The following is a 19,978-nucleotide window of genomic DNA, read 5'->3' on the forward strand; positions in this document are numbered from 1 at the left end:
CACCATGTGTTTGATGAAACAAGGAAATTTTTTTCCTTCTCTGTTGATGCTGCAGTTTGGTGCTGAACAGTCAAACATCTCCCCCTTGTGGTCAATCTGGTTCTTTGACAGAAAAAGTTTTATTTTTTTTCCCTCCCACAGTTCTCTGCAGTTAAAACTCTCTCAGCTAAATGCAGCATCTCACAGACGCGTCACGTGCACAACGAGGTATTTTCTATCGTAAAGAAGAGTCAATTTCACCACCACCAGGTTCATCGTCTCAGGTTGTTCTCCAGAAAATCCAGGATCTTCTTCCAGGCATCTTCCTGAGCAGCAGCGTGTGGAGCGAGATGACCTCCCCACAGGGTGAACACTGCAGAAAATAATAAATAATAAAGTATAGGTCTGACTGTTCAAATGTTGAAGTATAAATTATATAAATAAGATGTGACTGAGTGAAATCGAGGCTCACATTTCTTTGGTTTGACGCTCCATAAGGACAGTCTTGAGTTTGGAGTGAAGGGCGGTTCGATCAGGTGACCTGCACCGGGGTAGGACAGTCGAGTCAACAGGTGGGATTTACCTGCGGCCCTCAGAGTCTCCTCGATCTGAAGAGCAACAAGTCAGTGACATAAAAAAAATGTCAACATGGCCAAGGCAGAGCAAATTACACAGACACATGGTCATCTTTTACTGAGCAAGGATATAGAGAGTCTAAGTGGAAGCAGAGCATGAAGTAACGCTCGTTATGGGACAGCAATTCGGAAAAAATCTCCATGTAAGTGAATGGGAGTCAAAATTTTATTCCATGATCCGATTGAATTGTGCCATGAGAAAAATATATGACCTCTACCTATTTAAAACATCGCGTTTCATGCCAAGAAATCAGCAGTTTGTTGTAAAACAATTATAAAATTAAATTCCGAAAATCCGTAACCAGAAAGACAACAGAAAGCGTATCGTGATGATGGTGTTGATGATGTATCTTCTGTGGGACACCCGATCTTCCTACTGTAGTCCGTTCCGTAGAGCGGTCTTCACACAAAAATAAATTCTTTCGTTGCCGTTTTACGACAAAATGCAGATTTTTTTGGCATGAAACGCAATGTTTTAAATAGTTTAAGGTCATATACTTTGCTCATGACATAATTCAATTGGATCACGTAATAAAATTTTGACTCACATTCACTTACATTGAGATTTTTTTCTGAATTAAGGTCCCATGGCGAACTTCTCTTCTGCTTCAGCTTAGGTTCTCTATTGAGGAGCTGTAATCGCATTAAGTCTGTGTGTGTGCGCTCCTATCAGAAAAAGTAGCAGACTGTGACCATCCAGAGGACTTCCTGAACACTTTGATATGAATTTGGTGTTTCTACAGTCAATATTTTGGAAACCTTTGTGAGTATTAAACAGGGGTTCCTTCCTTCTACAAATTGTTTTTGTATTGGAGTCAATGGGGAGCAGGAAGGGACCTTGCCTCACTCAGAGGCTCACAATTTAAATTCTGTAAGTCTCTCTGCTTTTTTGATCACATTGTTGGAGAGATGACAAATTTGTCTACAACTGTGGAAGAAATCATGTGTGTAGAGTGTATTTTGTGGCCGGGAGCAGCGTGAAAAGAAAAATTTCCCCCATAATTTTTGACAACTCCTCCCACTCTAGCTGATGATGTCACCCACTCTAGCCTGAACATTCCGCGCAATACACACCCATTATAATCTCAACATTTCTCCAAAAATGATCATGGTCATTGGAACAGTGATTGATTAAAAACTATAATACCTATTAAAACGTGGAATAATACACCAACAGACGAGAGTTGTGCCTACATTTTAAAGTTTAAACCAAGTCTTTAGGTGGAAGTATGCTGGAGTAGTAAACATTTGAAAAAGTCTAATAATTTGTTCATTTTTTTTACCTCCTCCCATTCATTCTCTATGGGACTTTTTTTGCAGTTCGCATTTTGGAGCTGAACTTATCCCTCGGTGCATTTGCCCCGTGGCCCTAATAAACTTATCAAACTTATTAAAAACAAAACAAACAAAAAACAAAGTAATATGAGATAATGTACCAGGTTTGCATTCTCCATGCTTGAAGTGCTCAGGTCGTCTTCTCCCACGATGTACATCAACGGGCAGGTGAGGTTCTCGATCTGCAAAATTGATAACCATTGATAATTGATAGCACATTGCTTTTCAGCGCAGGCCTTACTGTGTATGTTGGTGCAAAGATCAGAGGCAGAAAGGGTTAATCACCTTCACTTTGTTCTCAGGGGGGAAGTTGGAGGGCAACGAGATGTCTCTGAAACTGACGTGGCCTTGATCATCGTACGTCCAATGTTTCTGTTCACTGAAAGATGAACACAACACAAGTTCACAGAGGAAATGAATCATTTTACCTTTTGAACTGTGGTTGTGATATTCTGGGATTCAGACAGATGGATTTAAGGTGTTAAAATTCTTCTAAAGTCCAAGTTATTACACCAGAAAAACAGTTTGTGTTTCACTCATGACTAATAGGTCTAATATCTCTGCCAAGGTGGAGTACTTTTCTTTTCCCATTCCTCCATCCAGTTTGGTGCAAATCAAGACTTTTATTTTGTGTAAAAATAAAACTGCTAAGCAACAGATGGCAGTAAGAAATACCCCCAATCACAGAAAAATCATCCAGAACATCCAAATTGTATGTGTTCTTCTCTGGCCCTCCATCAGGTCCAGTGTTAATTGGTTTATTACTTTTGTGCAATCCTGCTCACAAATAACCAGGCATCAGACTTTAATGGACTGTTAACCTTTAAAACTAAAATCTGAGGTTTCAACTACCAGCAATGCTGCAAAAAGTCACAACAGGAAGTGTTTCTGTGGACACAATAAAGTTACGGACCAGTCTGGGGCGCTTTAGTTCAAAGCTTTTTGACTTTAGAAGCTGTGGTGAGTTTGTTTGGTTTATCATTACATCAATATCACATGATGATTCACATATTATTGATAATATGTAGTTACTGTTAGCTTATCATTAGCCTTTAGTCTCTTTTGTGTCTGGAAACACTTGAGTTTATGTTTTGTCAAACTCATTAAGATGTTTTCTGAATTTTGGTGTTTTTACATGTGTTTTCTTGATCTGCATTGCATGGACCCCTCTGGGCCACCGTAGAAACTCTACTCATAGAAAGCTATGGACTCATCATAGAGCTACTTGATAATTAGATAATGATGAGATAATTACAATTTACCTTTCAAATACTTCAGCGCTGCCATCTCCAGCATACTTCACGGTACTTCCCACCGGCCCGTTAATACAAACCAAACAAGACGGCTGGAGAGGAGAACGTTAAAACCAACATTATTTCATGTATCTGGTGTTTGTAGTGTTGTGGTGAAGCTGTGGGCTGAGGAACAGACACTGGTCTCTCTAACATACCTTAAAATCAGTCTCGATGGCGATCCGAAGAGTGAGGTAGACTCCATACGACAGGCCGATGATCCCGACTCTGTCTGCACAGACCTGAGGATGATCTCGAAGCAGCTTGAAGGCCGTCTGACCAAACAGAACAAATGGGATCAACTCAGGGAAATGACAGAATAACCACATGCACCGTGAGACGTTTTTTGTTTTCTTATCCTACAGTGAAATACGAAGCCCCGACGTTGACGCGGTTTTGTGGACCTGGTAAGTCTTTGTGCCCTAAGTAGGCAATGGACAAGCTGGCGTAGCCTCTGGATGCGAGCAGGGCCGAGCGGTACTCCACCAGTAACCCGCCCATTCCCCACAGGTCCAACATGGCTGGAAATGGACCGGGACCTGCAGGACACAGAGGTCTTCTGAGTCCATTTCACCAAAGCTTGCTCCCCAAACCACCAAACACCAACTTTTTGAAGCACACTATAGAATACAGATCAATGAAATCGTGGAACTCCTTCATATTTGTAAAATAACATACGTGCACATGCATACACACTAACATACACACAAAGGGTTTTATTTAGGGTCGTAGGGTTTCTTGTCATCATCTTCATTTGTTTTACCCTTTTATTTTATTTTATAACCACTGTACATTGGAGTATCTTACATACATTATTTGATGTACAGTAGATGACAATCCGATTGTGCAGATTTAATATAAGTTTTGTTGACTTGTCTTGTCTTTTTCGTATTGTGATTGTAGATGTATGTTTAAATGTATTGGTTTTAAATGTGGACCCCAGGAAGACTAGCAATGCTCTAGAGTGCAGCTAATGGGGATCCTAACAAATAAAACAAAATAAAAACCTTTTGCAAACGTCTACATTTCATTCACTACAACACATTGTGCACTGTGATGTTCTGTTGGTGCATTATACTGTAGCCTAATAAAAACAGCACAGGTGTTGATATCGCTCAGACTCAACAACTGTTTTGTTTTGGAAGAAGAGTCGGAAGTTTGGTGAATTTAGTTTGATTGTTGAGTTTGGTGTTCACAGTTTCGAGAAGGTTTCAAACAATGTGTTTCATAGCAGCTGTGAAAAACTGTTGAACTAATTCACAAGCTTTAAATCTCTCACTCACCAGGAGGTAAAAACAACGTCCCAACGACACCGTTTTGACGGATGTCTATCCTCCTCACACCTGGAGCCATGTACCAGCGCTCGGTGGTGGCAGCAGCCAGCTCAGTGCTCTGTCCCTCGCTGGGGGACACGTGTCCATCCAGTAAGGACATACGCACCACGAATGGAGTCTCCACATTTTTCTTCCTCAATCTGTGGAGGAGGAAATAAAAAGCTGCTCTGGGTGTGTCATAAAAAAAATCTGACTTCTAACACAGATGGAGTCAGATTGTGGATTTGTTTGAATTAGGCTGTGATGATAAAGTGTGCAAGTGTTGTACTGTATGTGTAGCTGCTATCACCTACCTCAAACCTTCTCGTCCTCCAGGAGCCGGCTGCAGAGCCCAGAGGAGTCCCATCGGTTCACAGCCCAAATACGAACCCCCAACTGAGGGATCCTGGGTCACTGTTAGAGGGAGGAAAGACAGATATAATCAACACTACATTAAATATAATAAAATATTTACACATAAATATAAATAAATATATATATATAAATATAAAAGACAGTGAAAAATAAAATCAAGATAATGGGACAAATGGCAGCCATAGAGGCAAATAAAAACCAGACAAAGAGACTGAGGATGTTCAGTAAATAAGAAAAACAACAAGATGAGGAATAAAAGAGGATAGAAAAACAACAGGAAGATGACGATATCACGTAAAAACAGATGTTTAAAACTGGATTTTAGGATTAGGATTTAAAAGATGCTGCAGATTTTTGATCTTATTGTGTTTTTTCTTTACTAAAACAATATAGCCTACTGTATATCATCTAAAACACTGTGCTGCAAACTCACAGTTGATAGTTCCATCTGCTTTTGTGTTATAATGTGCGAACGCCTCCCACAGGTCGTCGTCCTCGCTGTGCATCCGTGCACACACAGTGACAGGACGGTGTGGAGGCAGGAAACGTCCTCTGATGTCGATCTGTTCGTCTACGAGGCCTCGAGCAGGAGCAGCTGCCAGCACAGGGGCCGGAGCGTAGCTGCTGCTCCACCGGGCCGAACCTGCAGCAGGTAGAAAAGTATCACTGACGGCACATATAGGAGAGTTAGATACAGTATATGTGATTTTTATAGATCTATCTCTGGTTGTCGACACTTTGTAATTCTGCTAAGTTGCTTTTATGAATCTTTTCTATGATGTCAGAGCTGTGAAACTCAGAGACTACATCCTGAAACTCCTTCAAAGCAACGACAGAACCTGTGGAATCTTTTTTTTTTTAAGAAGTCGACTGAATTCACATTTCTCTGAGCGTCTGGCTCAAAGATACAGTTATACATTTGTTTTGAAGTGTTCAAAAAGCACTGGAAATCAGGAAATTTTGACTATCACATTTTCTCCACAACCTCCTTGACTTGTTGTAATAATGCAGACAAGTAGCTACTACTGTGTTGTTTAGTTTTGAATCATTTCTAAAACACTTTTCATGATTATTTTGCACAGTAACATTTCATACCTCAGATTATCAGATACAGTGCTGTTTGAAAGTTTGTGAATTCCTAGACTAGTTAAGATTTTGCAGTTTGTTCAATCATTATTTTCTTATTTTATCACCACCATATTTTTTTTTTACGTGAAAGAGTATGTGAAACATGGAATCAGAGTTTGTGCAAAAGTCACAGACATTCTATATTAGTCAAGTAGAAGTAGGTAATAGACTCAGGTGAAATACATGTGGGTGCTCAAGTAATCAATTAAGCAGACCAATCATATGAAACATCCTTAAGAAAAGTTTTGTAAGATCTGTAAATCATCTAGAAACAGAGGACAGATGTGGACGGCCATCAAAACTTTCACCAAGAAGCACCAAAAGAAGAGTAAATCAGGTAAAGGCAAGAGGTTACAGACCTCTCCGGCAACATTAATGTACATGCATCTACAATCAGGCTAAAAATTAATAGACATGTAATTCATGGGAGAGTTGATAGAAGGAAGCCTCTGCTCTCAGGAAGAACAAAGTTTGAACAAAGCCTGTTTAAACTTGGACAAACCAGAGGAAACCTCCTGGATGAGTCCAAAACTGAATTATTTAGCCACAATCACAGGCACCATATGGTTGGAGCGTTCACAAACTTTCAAGCAGCAGCTTTCAAGTTGAATACAGTTAAGCTGCAGATTTACTCAGGGTCAAAGTGCAATTTACTGTTCAACCGCAGAGACGAGTACAGTAAAGAACAGAAACTACACTTACCAACTGCTCGGTGCACAGTTGTCAGTGTCCTGTGTAAACTGAAGCATGGTTTTATCGTCATCGTCGTCATCATCATCATCTCTGTGAGCTGCTGTGTTAAATTGTCACGCTCATACAAGCTCTCAGCATCATGTGAAGAGAGGAGGTGACAGAGGATCAAACATTAAAACACAAAAGATTCACACGTGTCTTTACACAGACACTCTGTCCCTCTGTTAAATATTAAACCTAGTCTGTCGAGTAGGACTTGTTCCTCTGTTACAAATTAACATCTGACCTTTGTCCTACATAACTGCTCAGACTACAGCTGACTAAGCCATACACACAACGCTGGTTAAACCTGATCAGCTCCACAAATCTCTCACGGAATTTTTCATTATTTGTCGTTTTGAATTTCGTGTCGAACGGCCACATTCCCATTCCCATGCTGACACACAGGAAATGACATGTTTTACCTCGCGACAGGAAGGGAAAGAGGGAGGAGGAGGAGCAGTAGTGAGTCGCCTGTGCAGATTTACAGGAATGCACTAAAGCGCGTCTGTGTTAAAGGGATAGTTCAACATTTTGGCAAATTCGGCCATTGCCATAATCCCTATAGTCCTATTTCCTTTAATTATCGGTGCATGTTGTTTTGAGATCGGCGGGGCAGAGACGTGAGCTGCTCAGTGAAAACAATGGAGGTGAACGGTTCAGGTCCCCTGTCCCTCATCAAACTCATCAAATACACAACAACTCTAAAACGCTCTGGTGGACAAGTTGTGACCTGCACATTCACCACGCTAGGAAACAATCATGTATAATTAGTTTATGTAACATTACAACACATAAAGCAAATACTCAGAACTACTTTCGCTTTTGAAATCACTCCGCCCAGCAGCCGTGTCTGAAATGTAGTTCCGGTTGCATTTGCCTAGAAAACAACTCTGCATCTAGTTGTTGGATTGTGTATTTGATGAGTTTTGAGGGACAGGGGTCAATGTACCGTTACCCCAGTTGTGTTCGCTGAGCATGTGAGTGTTTTGGAGTTGTTGGATTGTGTATTACGTACTTCTGTTGTGTTAGCTGAGAAGATCGCGTCTACTCCTGAACCTACTCCTAAATAGGGATTATGGCAATAGGCGAATTTTCCAAAATTTAAACTATCCCTTTAAAGGTAGGGTTGGATATCTTATTCTGGAGCATTTTTTTTTTACAAAATTGTTTGAAATCCTCTTCACACTCTGATTGCAACCAATTAATTAACAGATCTTTTTTACAAAAATGAAAAAAGTCAGTCACCTGTGAGATGGACAACCCTGTAAAAAACATCAAATTATCTTGAATGCGACGTTTAAGTCAATTGGATGGCTTTCTTCAGCACCTAAGCACTGGCACCTGGCTTTTGCAAAGATATACATAGACATTATCAATTTATATTAGGAATTTTCTGAGGGGGCTACCGGTTAGCCTATAGCTGAAACAGTACAAATGCGAGTTGATCAACCTCTTATCTGTTTATGCTAACCGCGGTAGCCCCATAAATAAACCCAGCCTAGTAAACAAATTAACATTACTGATAAGTTATTGTTTACAGCTCAATGAAGTATTATTGGAGTGGATAATTTGTTCAGTGATGAAAAAAAAGTTTGTCATTGTCACAAAAAACAATTAATTAATGTGCGTTTGTTTTTGGTTCAGGAGAAAGAAGAAGAAAAAAAAGATGTCGAGTCACACATGGTGTTTGAGCTGTGCTTTTATTTATAGGGGAAAAAGATAGTGAAACGTGGAAATCCAAAGCAAACTCAAATCCACAATTCAGATGTGTGGCCATTTGTCACCATCACTCACTCTCCTCATTGGCCAGAGCCTTATAAACGCTAAGCTCCTCCCACCCCAAGACCAACCAAAGTCAAATTACCCTCCACACAAGCAATAACAATAACCTACACACACATTAATCAATTTCACCAAAGACAAAATCCCACCTCCAACTCAGAGACACAGTATGGCTGGCCATTAACACACCTGCTGGCACAGAGGAAGGAAGATAATAGTAGAACTGTGGTGCGTTCACTGACCACAGTAACAGTGGGAAATTGCGTAATTATGTTTTCTTGGAGTGTCTGATTTACCATGTGCCACCTATTAGCAGTGACAAGGCCTTCGTCACAGTTGCATAAAATAAAAATGTAAAGATGATGCCAATGCAGCATATTATGTTTGATGAAACAAGGACGTTTTTTTCTTCTTCTCTGTTGATGCTGCAGTTTGGTGCTGAACAGTCAAACATCTCCCCCTTGTGGACAATCTGGTTCTTTGACAGAAAAAGTGTTTTCTTCCCTCAGGTATTTTTCTATCGCAAAGAGTCAATTTCACCACCACCGGGTTCATTGTCTCAGGTTGTTCTCCAGAAAATCCAGGATCTTCTTCCAGGCATCTTCCTGAGCAGCAGCGTGTGGAGCGAGATGACCTCCCCACAGGGCGAACACTGCAGGAAAAAAATTAAAAGGTCCGACCGTTAAAGGGACAATGAGGAGTTTTGGAAAGCGAAGTGTTTTCATACTACATTTAGACCAAACACTCTATGTAAGTGATTGCTGTCGGAAGATAGAACTATTTAAGACTTATATTAACACAAACATTCCGCTTACTTCTGCTTTAAATAAAATAACAGAATAAAGATAGAGACAAAACGATATATTTATCGAAAATGGAGCCATTAAAGCAGTACTAAAGAACTTTCAGTTTTGGTTGAGTTTGGCGGCGCCTGTGGACCAAAGCGGTAGTGTTTTGCCTGAAGGAAGACTCCATTTCCCATGAACACTAGCGTGAAGCCCTGTAAATATCCTGCATTAAAATTAACAGAAGACATCAAAACTAAGTTTCTGTTTCCAGTGGATCATTTCAAAGTGAAAACACAAACATAATCCATTGCTAAAGTGCTGTTTTGCCTGTTCCCTCCTTGTTGTGACTCGCAAAAGTGAAAGTGAAAGTAAAGTGAGAGCCAGGTTCCTACCATGCTCCTCAAAGCTGCTTAGTGCCAGAGAAAGAGATACAGACCCCCTCAGACCACGACAGAGGTGTCATTCAACTTGTTGTAAGTCGATGTATCATCACAAAAGTTATGAAAATATTTTATGAAGGTTGAAAAGTTACTTAGTGCTGCTTTAACAAGTGTGGGTAGCGTAGATTCATCTACATTAACGTGAGACTTTTTAATAACCAAATAGAAACTCCTCGTTGTCCCTTTAAGTATAAATTCTATAAATAAGATGTGACTGAGTGAAAATGAGGCTCACATTTCTTTGGTTTGGTGTTCCATAAGGACAGTCTTGAGTTTGGAGCGAAAGGCGGTTCGATCAGGTGACCTGCACCGGGGTAGGACAGTCGAGTGAACAGGTGGGATTTACCTGCGGCCCTAATAGTATCCTCGATCTGATGAACAGTAAAACAGTGTCATAAAAACAATAAACATACCAAACTTATTCAAACAAAACAAAGTAATATGAGGCAATGCACCTGTTTTGCATTCTCGAAGACTGAAATGCTCTGATCATCTTCTCCCATTATGTACAACAATGGGCAGTTGAGGTTCTCCAACTGCAAAGACACAATCATGCTGGAGTTTGCAAAATTGATACCCATTGATAATTGATACATTGTTTCTTAATGCAGGTCTAACTGTGTGTGTTGGTGCAAAGATCAGAGGCAGAAAGGGTTAATCACCTTCACTTTGTTCTCAGGGGGGAAGTTGGAGGGCAACGAGACCTCTTTGAAAGTGACGTGGCCTTGATCATCGTACGTCCAACGTCTCTGTTCACTGAAAGATGAACACAAGTTCACAGAGGAAATTTGAGAGTGAAACTGCATATTGTCGTGATAATCTGGGATTCTGAATTAAAGGTGTTAAAATTCTTCTAAAGTCCAAGCTATTGCACCAAAAAAAACAAGGTGAAATATTTTTTATTTTCTCCCATTCCTCCACCCAGTTTGGTGCAGGTAAATTAATTTTTGTGTAAAAATGAAGCAGAACAACTTCAGACAGTTAAGACCAGCATTAACGTCAGTGCCAAGCAACAGATAATTAATAAGAAATACCCCCATTCACAGAAAATCATTAAGTTTCATGTGTTCTTCCACAACATGAAACATGAATTCCTTGGCAGAGTTAAATGGACTGTTACTCTGTAAAATTAAAATCTACGGTGCATCTAAATTAAATATCAGCAAATACACAAAAACTTGGTGCAAAAATTCACAACAGGAAGTATTTCTGGGCACTTTAGTTAAAAGCTTCTTGACTTTAGAAGTTGTGTTGCGTTTGTTTGGTCTTATTATAACACCAATATCTCATGATTATTCACATACAGTACTATCAATAATATGTACTGTTAGCTTAGCATTAGTTTTTAGCCTGGTCCATCACTTTTTTTTGGCTGTGGAAACACTTCATGTGTTTTCTGAATTTTGGTGCGTTTGTGTTTTTGAATGTGACACGAAGCCCATAGGTGATGATTAAGACGGATTTCATTTGTATAAGTCTAATGTTTATTTTTGGGCACAAAACTCCAGACCCAACCTTTAAAGCAATGGACTTAGCTACATGTATACCGGTATATCATTGCTCCCCTACCCTTTATCATCTACACCCGTCAAAAAGAGTTCAGAAATGTTTTTTCAGTTAATCATTTCTCCCCTTTAATAATACCAATTGGTGTTGTATTTCATATCATTGGAAAGCCTGATTAGTCACAATTGCAATGAAGTACAACTTGGTCAATCAAACAATCTGTGGAATGAGCAACACAGCTAAACGTGTGGGTAGCGGCCCCAAAAAATGTGCCGAAATCCCCTACAGTACAAAGTTCTGTTTTTACACAATTTTTTGGGTTAGCTACCCACACGTTTAGCTGCGGTGCTCATTCCACAAATGCACCATTCTTACAATATCCAACGATATAAAATACAACACCAGTTGCTGTTTTAAAGGGGAGAAATTATTGACTGAAAAAGTGTTTCCAGACTTTTTTTGAAGAATGTATATCCTCCCTTATGGCAATATTTTCCGTCATTTTGGTATCCACTTTCATTGTTACGCCGACTACACTCAAACCAAACCGGACTTTGCATCACCCCCTATAAAAACGTTTCCTTATGGACAGCCTACAAACCATTACAAACTGGATGTCAAACAACAAGCTCAAACTCAATGGCAATAAGAGTGAAGTTCTTCATTTGTTCCGGGCAGCACTCCTCTTCGGTTTCTCAGATAAAATTCATTATTATTAATATTATTAAAAGATAATGAGATAATTACAATTTACCTTTCAGCATCGTCTCCGGAGAATTTGACAAGACTGGCCATTGGCCCATTAATACAAACCAAACAGGACGGCTGGAGAGCAGAACATAAAAAACAACATTATTTCATGTATCTGGTGTTTGTAGTGTTGTGGTGAAGCTGTGAGCTGAGGAACAGAAACTGGTCTCTCTGACGTACTTTGACATCAGTCTCAGTGGCCATGGAGAGAGTGACGAAGCCTCCAAACGACAGACCGATGATCCCGACTCTGTCTGCACAGACCTGAGGATGATCTCGAAGCAGCTTGAAGGCCGTCTGTCCAAACAGAACAAATGGGATCAACTCAGGAAAATGACAAAATAACCATGTGTACTGTGAGACGTTTTTGTTTTAATCCTACAGTGTAATACGAAGTCCCGATGTTGACGCGGTCTCGTCGACCTGGTAAGTCTTTGTGCCCTGTGTAGGCTAGAGACAAGCTGGCGTAGCCTCTGGATGCGAGCAGGGCCGAGCGGTACTCCACCAGAAACCCGCCCATTCCCCACAGGTCCAACATGGCTGGAAATGGACCGGGACCTGCAGGACGCCAGCAGAGGACACAGAGGTCACCGCCCATCCACCAAACTCCTGTTCTGTCTCACAGCTTTTCTGAACTGCAAGTTGCGTGTTGATCTTGTGTTCTGATTTGCGGCGCAAATCGCGCAAGAAATTTGTTAGATTAGCCACCCTCCCTAATTATTTGTCTTCATCTGCCCCTCTGTTTAAGAATCTTCACATAATGTCAGTCTACAATATTAATATACTTCAATCATGTATATTTATTTATAAATATATTCATCTTTCCCATTTGCTGCCCAAATCCTTTCATGAATTCTTTACAGTTAACTCTCAGGTCCATTCTTATAACACAAGACACACTGGTAAACTTCATCCCCCTTTTTGCCGCACTACACATACTCAGTTTTCTTTTGCTTACAGAGGCTCCATACTTTGGAATTCTCATCTTCATGTAGTTAAACAACTTGAACCGCCACCAACCCCTACCGTGGTGGAGGGGTTTGAGCACCTGAATGATCCTAGGAGATATATTGTCGGGGACTTAATGCCCCTGGTAGGGTCTCCCAAGGCAAACAGGTCCTAGGTGACGGGTCAGAGCGGTTCCAAAGCCCCTTATGAGAAAAGTAATACCAAGGAAGCTCACGTCACCCGGATCGGCGTCACCGTGCCCCACCCTGGAGCCAGGCCTGGGGTTGGGGCTCGCAGGCGAGCGTCTTGTGGCCGGGTTTCTGCTCACGGGACCCGGTGTTATGCCGAGAAGTGCCTGCTTGCCGAAATCTGCACGCCGCACAACAAATGTGGAACTGGATCATTCATTACGGGGACGGGGATGCAGTATTCGGCACAGCAGTTTTTGGACCTGCCGAGATTTGCATCCCCTGGCTGTTTTAGCCAAATACACTGCTACGCAATTCATGTTCATATGCATAAACACCCCTAAATACAATACAATGTGCATAACCCCATTTGACCACCAGGTATCTGCAGTGAAACACATGGGGATGCAGTATTCGGCACAGCAGTTTTTGGACCTGCCGAGATTTGCATCCCCTGGCATTCCACGAGCGACATGCAGATCTCGGCAAGCAGGCACTTTTCAACACATGCCGAGAAGTGCCTGCTCTGCTGGGGTTACGCACATTGTACGGTTTAGGTGTTTATACATATGAACATGCATTTCATACATGTAGTAGTGTAAGTAGTGTAATTGGCTAAAACAGCCAGGGGATGCAAATCTCGGCAGGTCCAAAAACTGCTGTGCCGAATACTGCATCCCCGTCCCCGTAATGAATGATCCAGTTCCACATTTGTTGTGCGGCGTGCAGATTTCGGCAAGCAGGAACTTCTCGGCATAACACCGGCCGGGCCCAGCCCGAAAGAGCGACGTGGGCCCACCTTCCAGTAGGCCTCCACCCACAGGAAGGACCATGAGGGGGCGTTGCAATGTGTTTTGGGTGACAGCCGTGGGCGGGGACCCTGGCGACCTAATGCCCGGACAACGACTCTGGCTTTAGGGACATGGAATGTCACCTCGCTGGGGGGGAAAGAGCCTGAGCTCGTGCGGGAGGCTGAGAGGTATCGGCTAGAGATAGTCGGGCTCACCTCCACGCACAGCCTGGGCTCTGGAGCCCAACTCCTTGAGAGAGGTTGGACTCTCTTCCACTCTGGAGTTGCCCACGGTGAGAGGCGGCGAGCTGGTGTGGGCTTGCTCATAGCTCCCCAGCTCAGCCGCCATGTGTTGGAGTTCTCCCCGCTGAACGAGAGGGTCGCTTCCCTGCGCCTTCGGGTCGGGGATAGGTCTCTCACTGTTGTCTCGGCCTACGGGCCGAACAGCAGTGCAGAGTACCCGGCCTTCCTGGAGGCCCTGGGAGGGGTGCTGGAAAGTGCTCCAACCGGGGACTCCATCGTTCTGTTGGGGGATTTCAACGCTCATGTGGGCAGCGACAGTGTTACCTGGAGAGGCGTGATTGGGAGGAACGGCCTTCCCGATCTGAACCAAAGCGGTGTTTTGTTATTGGACTTCTGTGCTAGTCACAGTTTGCCCATAACGAACACCATGTTCGAGCATAAGGGTGTCCATCAGTGCACGTGGCACCAGGACACCCTAGGGCGGAGGTCAATTATCGACTTGGGAGTTGTGTCATCTGACCTCTGGCCGTATGTCTTGGACACTCGGGTGAAGAGAGGGGCTGAGCTGTCAACTGATCACCACCTAGTGGTGAGTTGGATCTGCTGGCAGGGGAGGAAGCTGGACAGACTTGGCAGACCCAAGCGTATCGTGAGGGTCTGCTGGGAACGTCTGGCAGAATCCCCTGTCAGGTCTTCAACTCCCACCTCCCGGAGAGCTTTGACCAGAGTTTTAAATTAAACATAAACTTAGTAACAGTCATAACTGTGCAGCTCCCCTGAACCCTCTCCTGAGTCTGGAGCAACAGTAACTGGACATGTAACTGTGGTCTTGGCAGGTAGCATTTTAGTAACATTATGAAATGACCGGGAATATTTACTTATCATTTTGGGAATAAATTCATAAATGTTTCCACCCATCCCTGGTTGGGAATCACTGCATTATAGTAAACACAGGTTGTAGGAAGTTGAAACACAACCACAGCACAGGTGTCATCACTTAACAACTGTTTAGTTTTGGAAGAAGAGAAGTTTTCATGTCATGTGTTTATAAAAGCTGTGAAATTGATCATGAGACTTTAAATCTCTCACTCACCAGGAGGTAAGAACAACGTCCCAACGACGCCGTTTTGACGGATGTCTATCCTCCTCACACCTGGAGCCATGTACCAGCGCTCGGTGGTGGCAGCAGCCAGCTCAGTGCTCTGCCCCTCGCCGGGGGACACGTGTCCATCCAGTAAGGACATACGCACCACGAATGGAGTCTCCAGATTTTGCTTACTCAAACTGTGGAAAACAGCATCACTTAGGGACGATGCTGTTTGACCTTTTAAAATGATCATACCATAGACTGTATGTGAAGCTGCTTGTTTTTATCACCTACTTTAAACCCTCTCGTCCTCCAGCCGGCTGTAGAGCCCAGAAGAGTCCCATTGGTTCACAGCCCAAATACGAACCTCCAACTGAGGGATCCTGGGTCACTGTTAGAAAAGGGAGATCAGGTAAGAGCAGCTCAACAAAACGGTGCAATAATATCAAAATGAAACAAAAGTAATAGAAAGAGATACAAATATTTATACAACATTTATGACAAAGGAACATAAGAACAAAACAAAGAGACTGAGGATGTTCGGGAACTAGAACAAATTAATAGGACAAGATGAGGAATAACAAGAAGTTGATAACTTCACATAAAAGCAGATCTGTAAAAGTGGCTTTTAAACAGTGACATCAAAGTTGCACAGATTTCTGTTTCTATTTCTTTTTATATAGGCTTCATATGTATATTATCCATAAGTTATGGATAATATACATGTAGCCTAACAGTGAATAGACCGAATCGCCTTGTTGTTTACATTCTACTTCCGGGTAGAAAACCAGCACGTAATTTGAATGAGATCAATAGTAACGAACGAGAGTTTAGCTATATATATCATATTTTTCACGCCCTATCACCGTTTAGACAAATCTGAAATGATTGAAGAAACATTACTATTTCTGTGTGTGCGTTTTGTGTTGTATTTATTCAGTTTGGGGGAATCACGGTGTCTAGAAAGCATCAGTGGCTGCAGCTGACAGGGACAGCTGACGGCGGTAGCTAAGCTAACGGCGGTAGCTAAGCTAACACCAGGACGTCCGCTGTTAAAACCCTCCCATTGTCGGACACGACATGAAACTACTCCATTTAGCTCAATCATGTTGCTACTCAGATATCCGCTGGAGAAAATATGTTTTCATGGACCGTTTTTTGAGTCACTGAGTTATTAAAGTTAAACAGTAACCGTTAGCCCAGCTAATCTCTGATAACCATGACTAATTACAAAAATGTGCACACGTAAATAGTAATGTTTGTCCAATCATTGGTTTTATAAACTTTACAAACAACAGATTAGTCTAAACGGCGATATAGTGACATGAAAAAGTATATATATATAGCTAAACTCTCGTCCGTCACTATTGTTCGAATGCTGGTTTTCTACCCGGAAGTAGTTGTAAACAACAAGGCGATTCGTCCTATATACTGCGCTGCAATCTTCAGAGCGACTCACAGTTGATAGTTCCATCTGCTTTTGTGTTATAATGTGCAAACGCCTCCCACAGGTCGTCGTCCTCGCTGTGCATCCGTGCACACACAGTGACAGGACGGTGTGGAGGCAGGAAACGTCCTCTGATGTCGATCTGTTCGTCTACGAGGCCTCGAGCAGGAGCAGCTGCCAGCACAGGGGCCGGAGCGTAGCTGCTGCTCCACCGGGCCGAACCTACAGGAGGTAGAAAAGTATCACTAACGTCACATATAGGAGAGTTAGATACAGTATATGTGATTTTTATAGATCTATCTCTGGTTGTAGACACTTTGTAAGAAACTATTCTTACGAACTGCTCGGTGCACAGTTGCCAGTGTCCTGTGTAAACTGAAGCATGGTTTTGTCGTCATCATCATCATCATCTCTGTGAGCTGCCGTGTTATTGTCACGCTCGTACGACCTCTCAGCATCACAGTGTTTCTGTCTGTTCTGTGAAAAGAGGATCAAACATTAAAGAGGAACTATACAAGATTTTTTTTACCTTAATTAAACAGCCTCTGAGTAATTGTGATGGTTAAATCAATGACTTGTAACTAGTTCCAGGGAGAATGGAGGCTATCTGCCTTCCACCTAGCGTCTATTGGACAAAAAACAACCTTGCAAGATCAGAGCCTCCGACCCGGTGTCCCCGCTCTCGTCTCGGTGACACAACACAATACAAACGCGCCACTCACTCACTCAACACAGGTTTTTTTTTTTTTTTTTTTTGTGGTTTCTTTGGTGTGCACATAACAAAGCCAGGATGTGGATTTGCAGGAGTGCATCTGTGTTAAAGGACCATACTTGTTATTCAGGTGTACAACCAAATGTTTATGGGTTGGCATCACCTCGATGTCCACCACTTTTCACCAGCTGAAGATTGCGGAAATCTGTTAAAGGGATAGTTCAACATTTTGGCAAATTGGCCTATTGCCATAATTCCTATAGTCATAGGGGTTGGTTCATTACCTTTAATTGTCAGTGCAAGTTGTTTTGAGATCTGCGGGGCAGAGACGCGAGCTGCTCAGCTACTTTCACCGTTCCCTCATCAAACTCGGGCGCATGACGTCTGTCCGACTACCCATTTCTCCGACCATACATTTCTTTATTTTTGCGTCCATTAGTCCGACCTCCCACTTCTCCGACTTAAGTGGCCCTAACCCTTAACCTTACCCTAAACCTAACCTTAACACTGTAGAATAGGTAGTCGGAGAAATGAGCCGTCAGACTTTTGGGCAGTCGGACTGACGTATGCTCCCCATCAAACTCATCAAATACACAATCCAACAACTCCAAAACGCTCTCACGGAGAAGTTCTGACCTGCACATTCACTACGCTGTGAAATAATAATGTAACATTACGAGACAGAGTTGTTGTTGTCACATAATTATACGTTATTATTTCATGGTGTGGTGAATGTGCAGGTTCACAGCTAATAATCCGTGTAAAATTCCAGGAAAGATGGTTGACAAATAAAACAACAAAGATAAAAGGTTTTACAACCATCCCCACCCCTGTCAGCCATTATTTGACTAACTGTACCAGCATGGTGGTTTGAAATAAACATCAATGAAATGGCTCATATTTTACCTAAGAACCTGCTCTTTCATCTTATACAAGTTACCTAACTCAAACGTCAGCGGTATCGATACTGGTCAGAACCTGCTCTTTCATCTTGACGTAGAATTTTATGGCAAAGAAAGAAACGTCATAAAATTTGACATTAAAACATTTAAAGTTAATATTAAAGCTGCAGCAGTTTCTCTGCCTGGTGTCTCATTTAAATAGTTGTAATTAAAAAAAAAAAAAAAAAATTGGCCTATTGCCATAATCCCTATAGGGTAGGAGTTGTTTTCGGGGCAAATGCCGGAACTACATTCCAGACATGACTGCTGGGGGGAGTAATTTCAAAAATGCAAGTAGTTCCGAGAATTGGCCTCATGAGTCGTAATGTTACATAATTATACATGATTTTTTCATAGCGTGGAGAATGCATGCTAATAAATGGCCACATCCTGTGTAGCCGATGTCATATCTGGCCCTCTGCATTATGTTTCTCGGTACGGACTTCCCCAGGTTGGGTTCGAACCCTAGTCTCCTGCACGGCAGGTGACGATGCTAACCGTTTCGCCAAGAGGTTGTCAATGACTTAGTGGTCGGGTTAGCACGTCCTTTATGGGTGAGTGAGTGCACATCTGTTACACCTGCTAGCACACCTTGTCGTAATTTTTCACGCCCTTTCCCACGACACGACAGTCACAACTTGTTCACAGCTAATAACCCGTGTAAAATTCCAGGAAAGATGGTTGACACTTAACAAAACAACAAAGATAAAAGGTTTTACAACCATCCCCACCCCCTGTCAGCCATTGTTTGACGTACCAGCATGGTGGTTTGAAATGAAATGACCCACATTTTACCTAAGAACCTGCTCTTTCATCTTATACAAGTTTTACCTAATTTTAACTTCAACGGTATCAATACGGGTCAAAATTTAGATTTGGTGCAAAAGATTAGTTTCTTATCTAAAAAAAAAAAGGTTTTTGGCTGTAAAACCTACACACTTCTTCATATAGCCATACAAATTCACATGCAATGTCAGGGAGTGAGTGGGTACACATGATATTGATCACATAACTCTAATGTTGTGCCTTGTTGGTGAAAATGATGCTGTTACAACCATCCCCGGTCTTTCCTATTGAGCCTACCACTAAAACTATGGGATTATGGCAATAGGCCAATTTGCCTAAATGTTGAACTATCCCTTTAAAAAAAAAATTACATATATTTAAATCAGCAGGTGAGAAAATAAAATAAAATAAAGATTTCCCAGAGTTTTCTACAGTAAAGTTTACACCTATACATACCTATACTGAACAGACACACACAGCCAGATTGTTGTTAAACCCTGACTGAGACACCAGACAAAGAAACTGCTGCAGATTTAACATTAACTTTAAATGTTTTAATGTTAAAATATATGACGTTTCTTCATCAGTCTGTTTTCACAACTATTAATTAAAAAACAAAAAAAACATCAATCGCCATCTTACCACAAGGAGCCCCAGGACATGAGAGATGAAGTTTCAGCCGGAGAGAAAAACATCAAGTGAAAAACCTGAAAGTCACATCATGATAGGAACATAGGGGGAGGGATTTGTGTGGTTTTGATGATACCGCGCTCGACTA

The 19,978-nt window shown here is 41.9% G+C and overlaps 1 protein-coding gene across 1 annotated transcript; it reads right to left on the reverse strand.

Annotated features, from left to right (window-relative positions):
* Positions 1–251: 251 nt before the first annotated feature.
* On the reverse strand, positions 252–18,337 carry LOC310985612 (uncharacterized protein; the record flags this gene model as incomplete). Its single annotated transcript, XM_083971231.1, has 22 exons — positions 252–352; positions 452–587; positions 2,051–2,131; positions 2,235–2,328; positions 3,212–3,294; positions 3,400–3,516; positions 3,605–3,780; positions 4,525–4,715; positions 4,869–4,968; positions 5,363–5,572; positions 6,760–6,897; positions 10,038–10,173; positions 10,258–10,338; positions 10,465–10,558; positions 12,063–12,133; positions 12,239–12,355; positions 12,441–12,616; positions 15,321–15,511; positions 15,609–15,705; positions 16,774–16,983; positions 17,103–17,238; positions 18,332–18,337. 22 exons carry the CDS (start codon positions 18,335–18,337, stop codon positions 252–254), a joined length of 2,742 nt encoding a protein of 913 aa, XP_083827357.1.
* Between the last annotated feature and the right edge of the window lie 1,641 nt (positions 18,338–19,978).

Source organism: Trachurus trachurus (genome assembly GCF_905171665.1).
Source record: "Trachurus trachurus genome assembly, chromosome: 5".
Taxonomy (NCBI): Eukaryota; Metazoa; Chordata; class Actinopteri; order Carangiformes; family Carangidae; genus Trachurus; species Trachurus trachurus.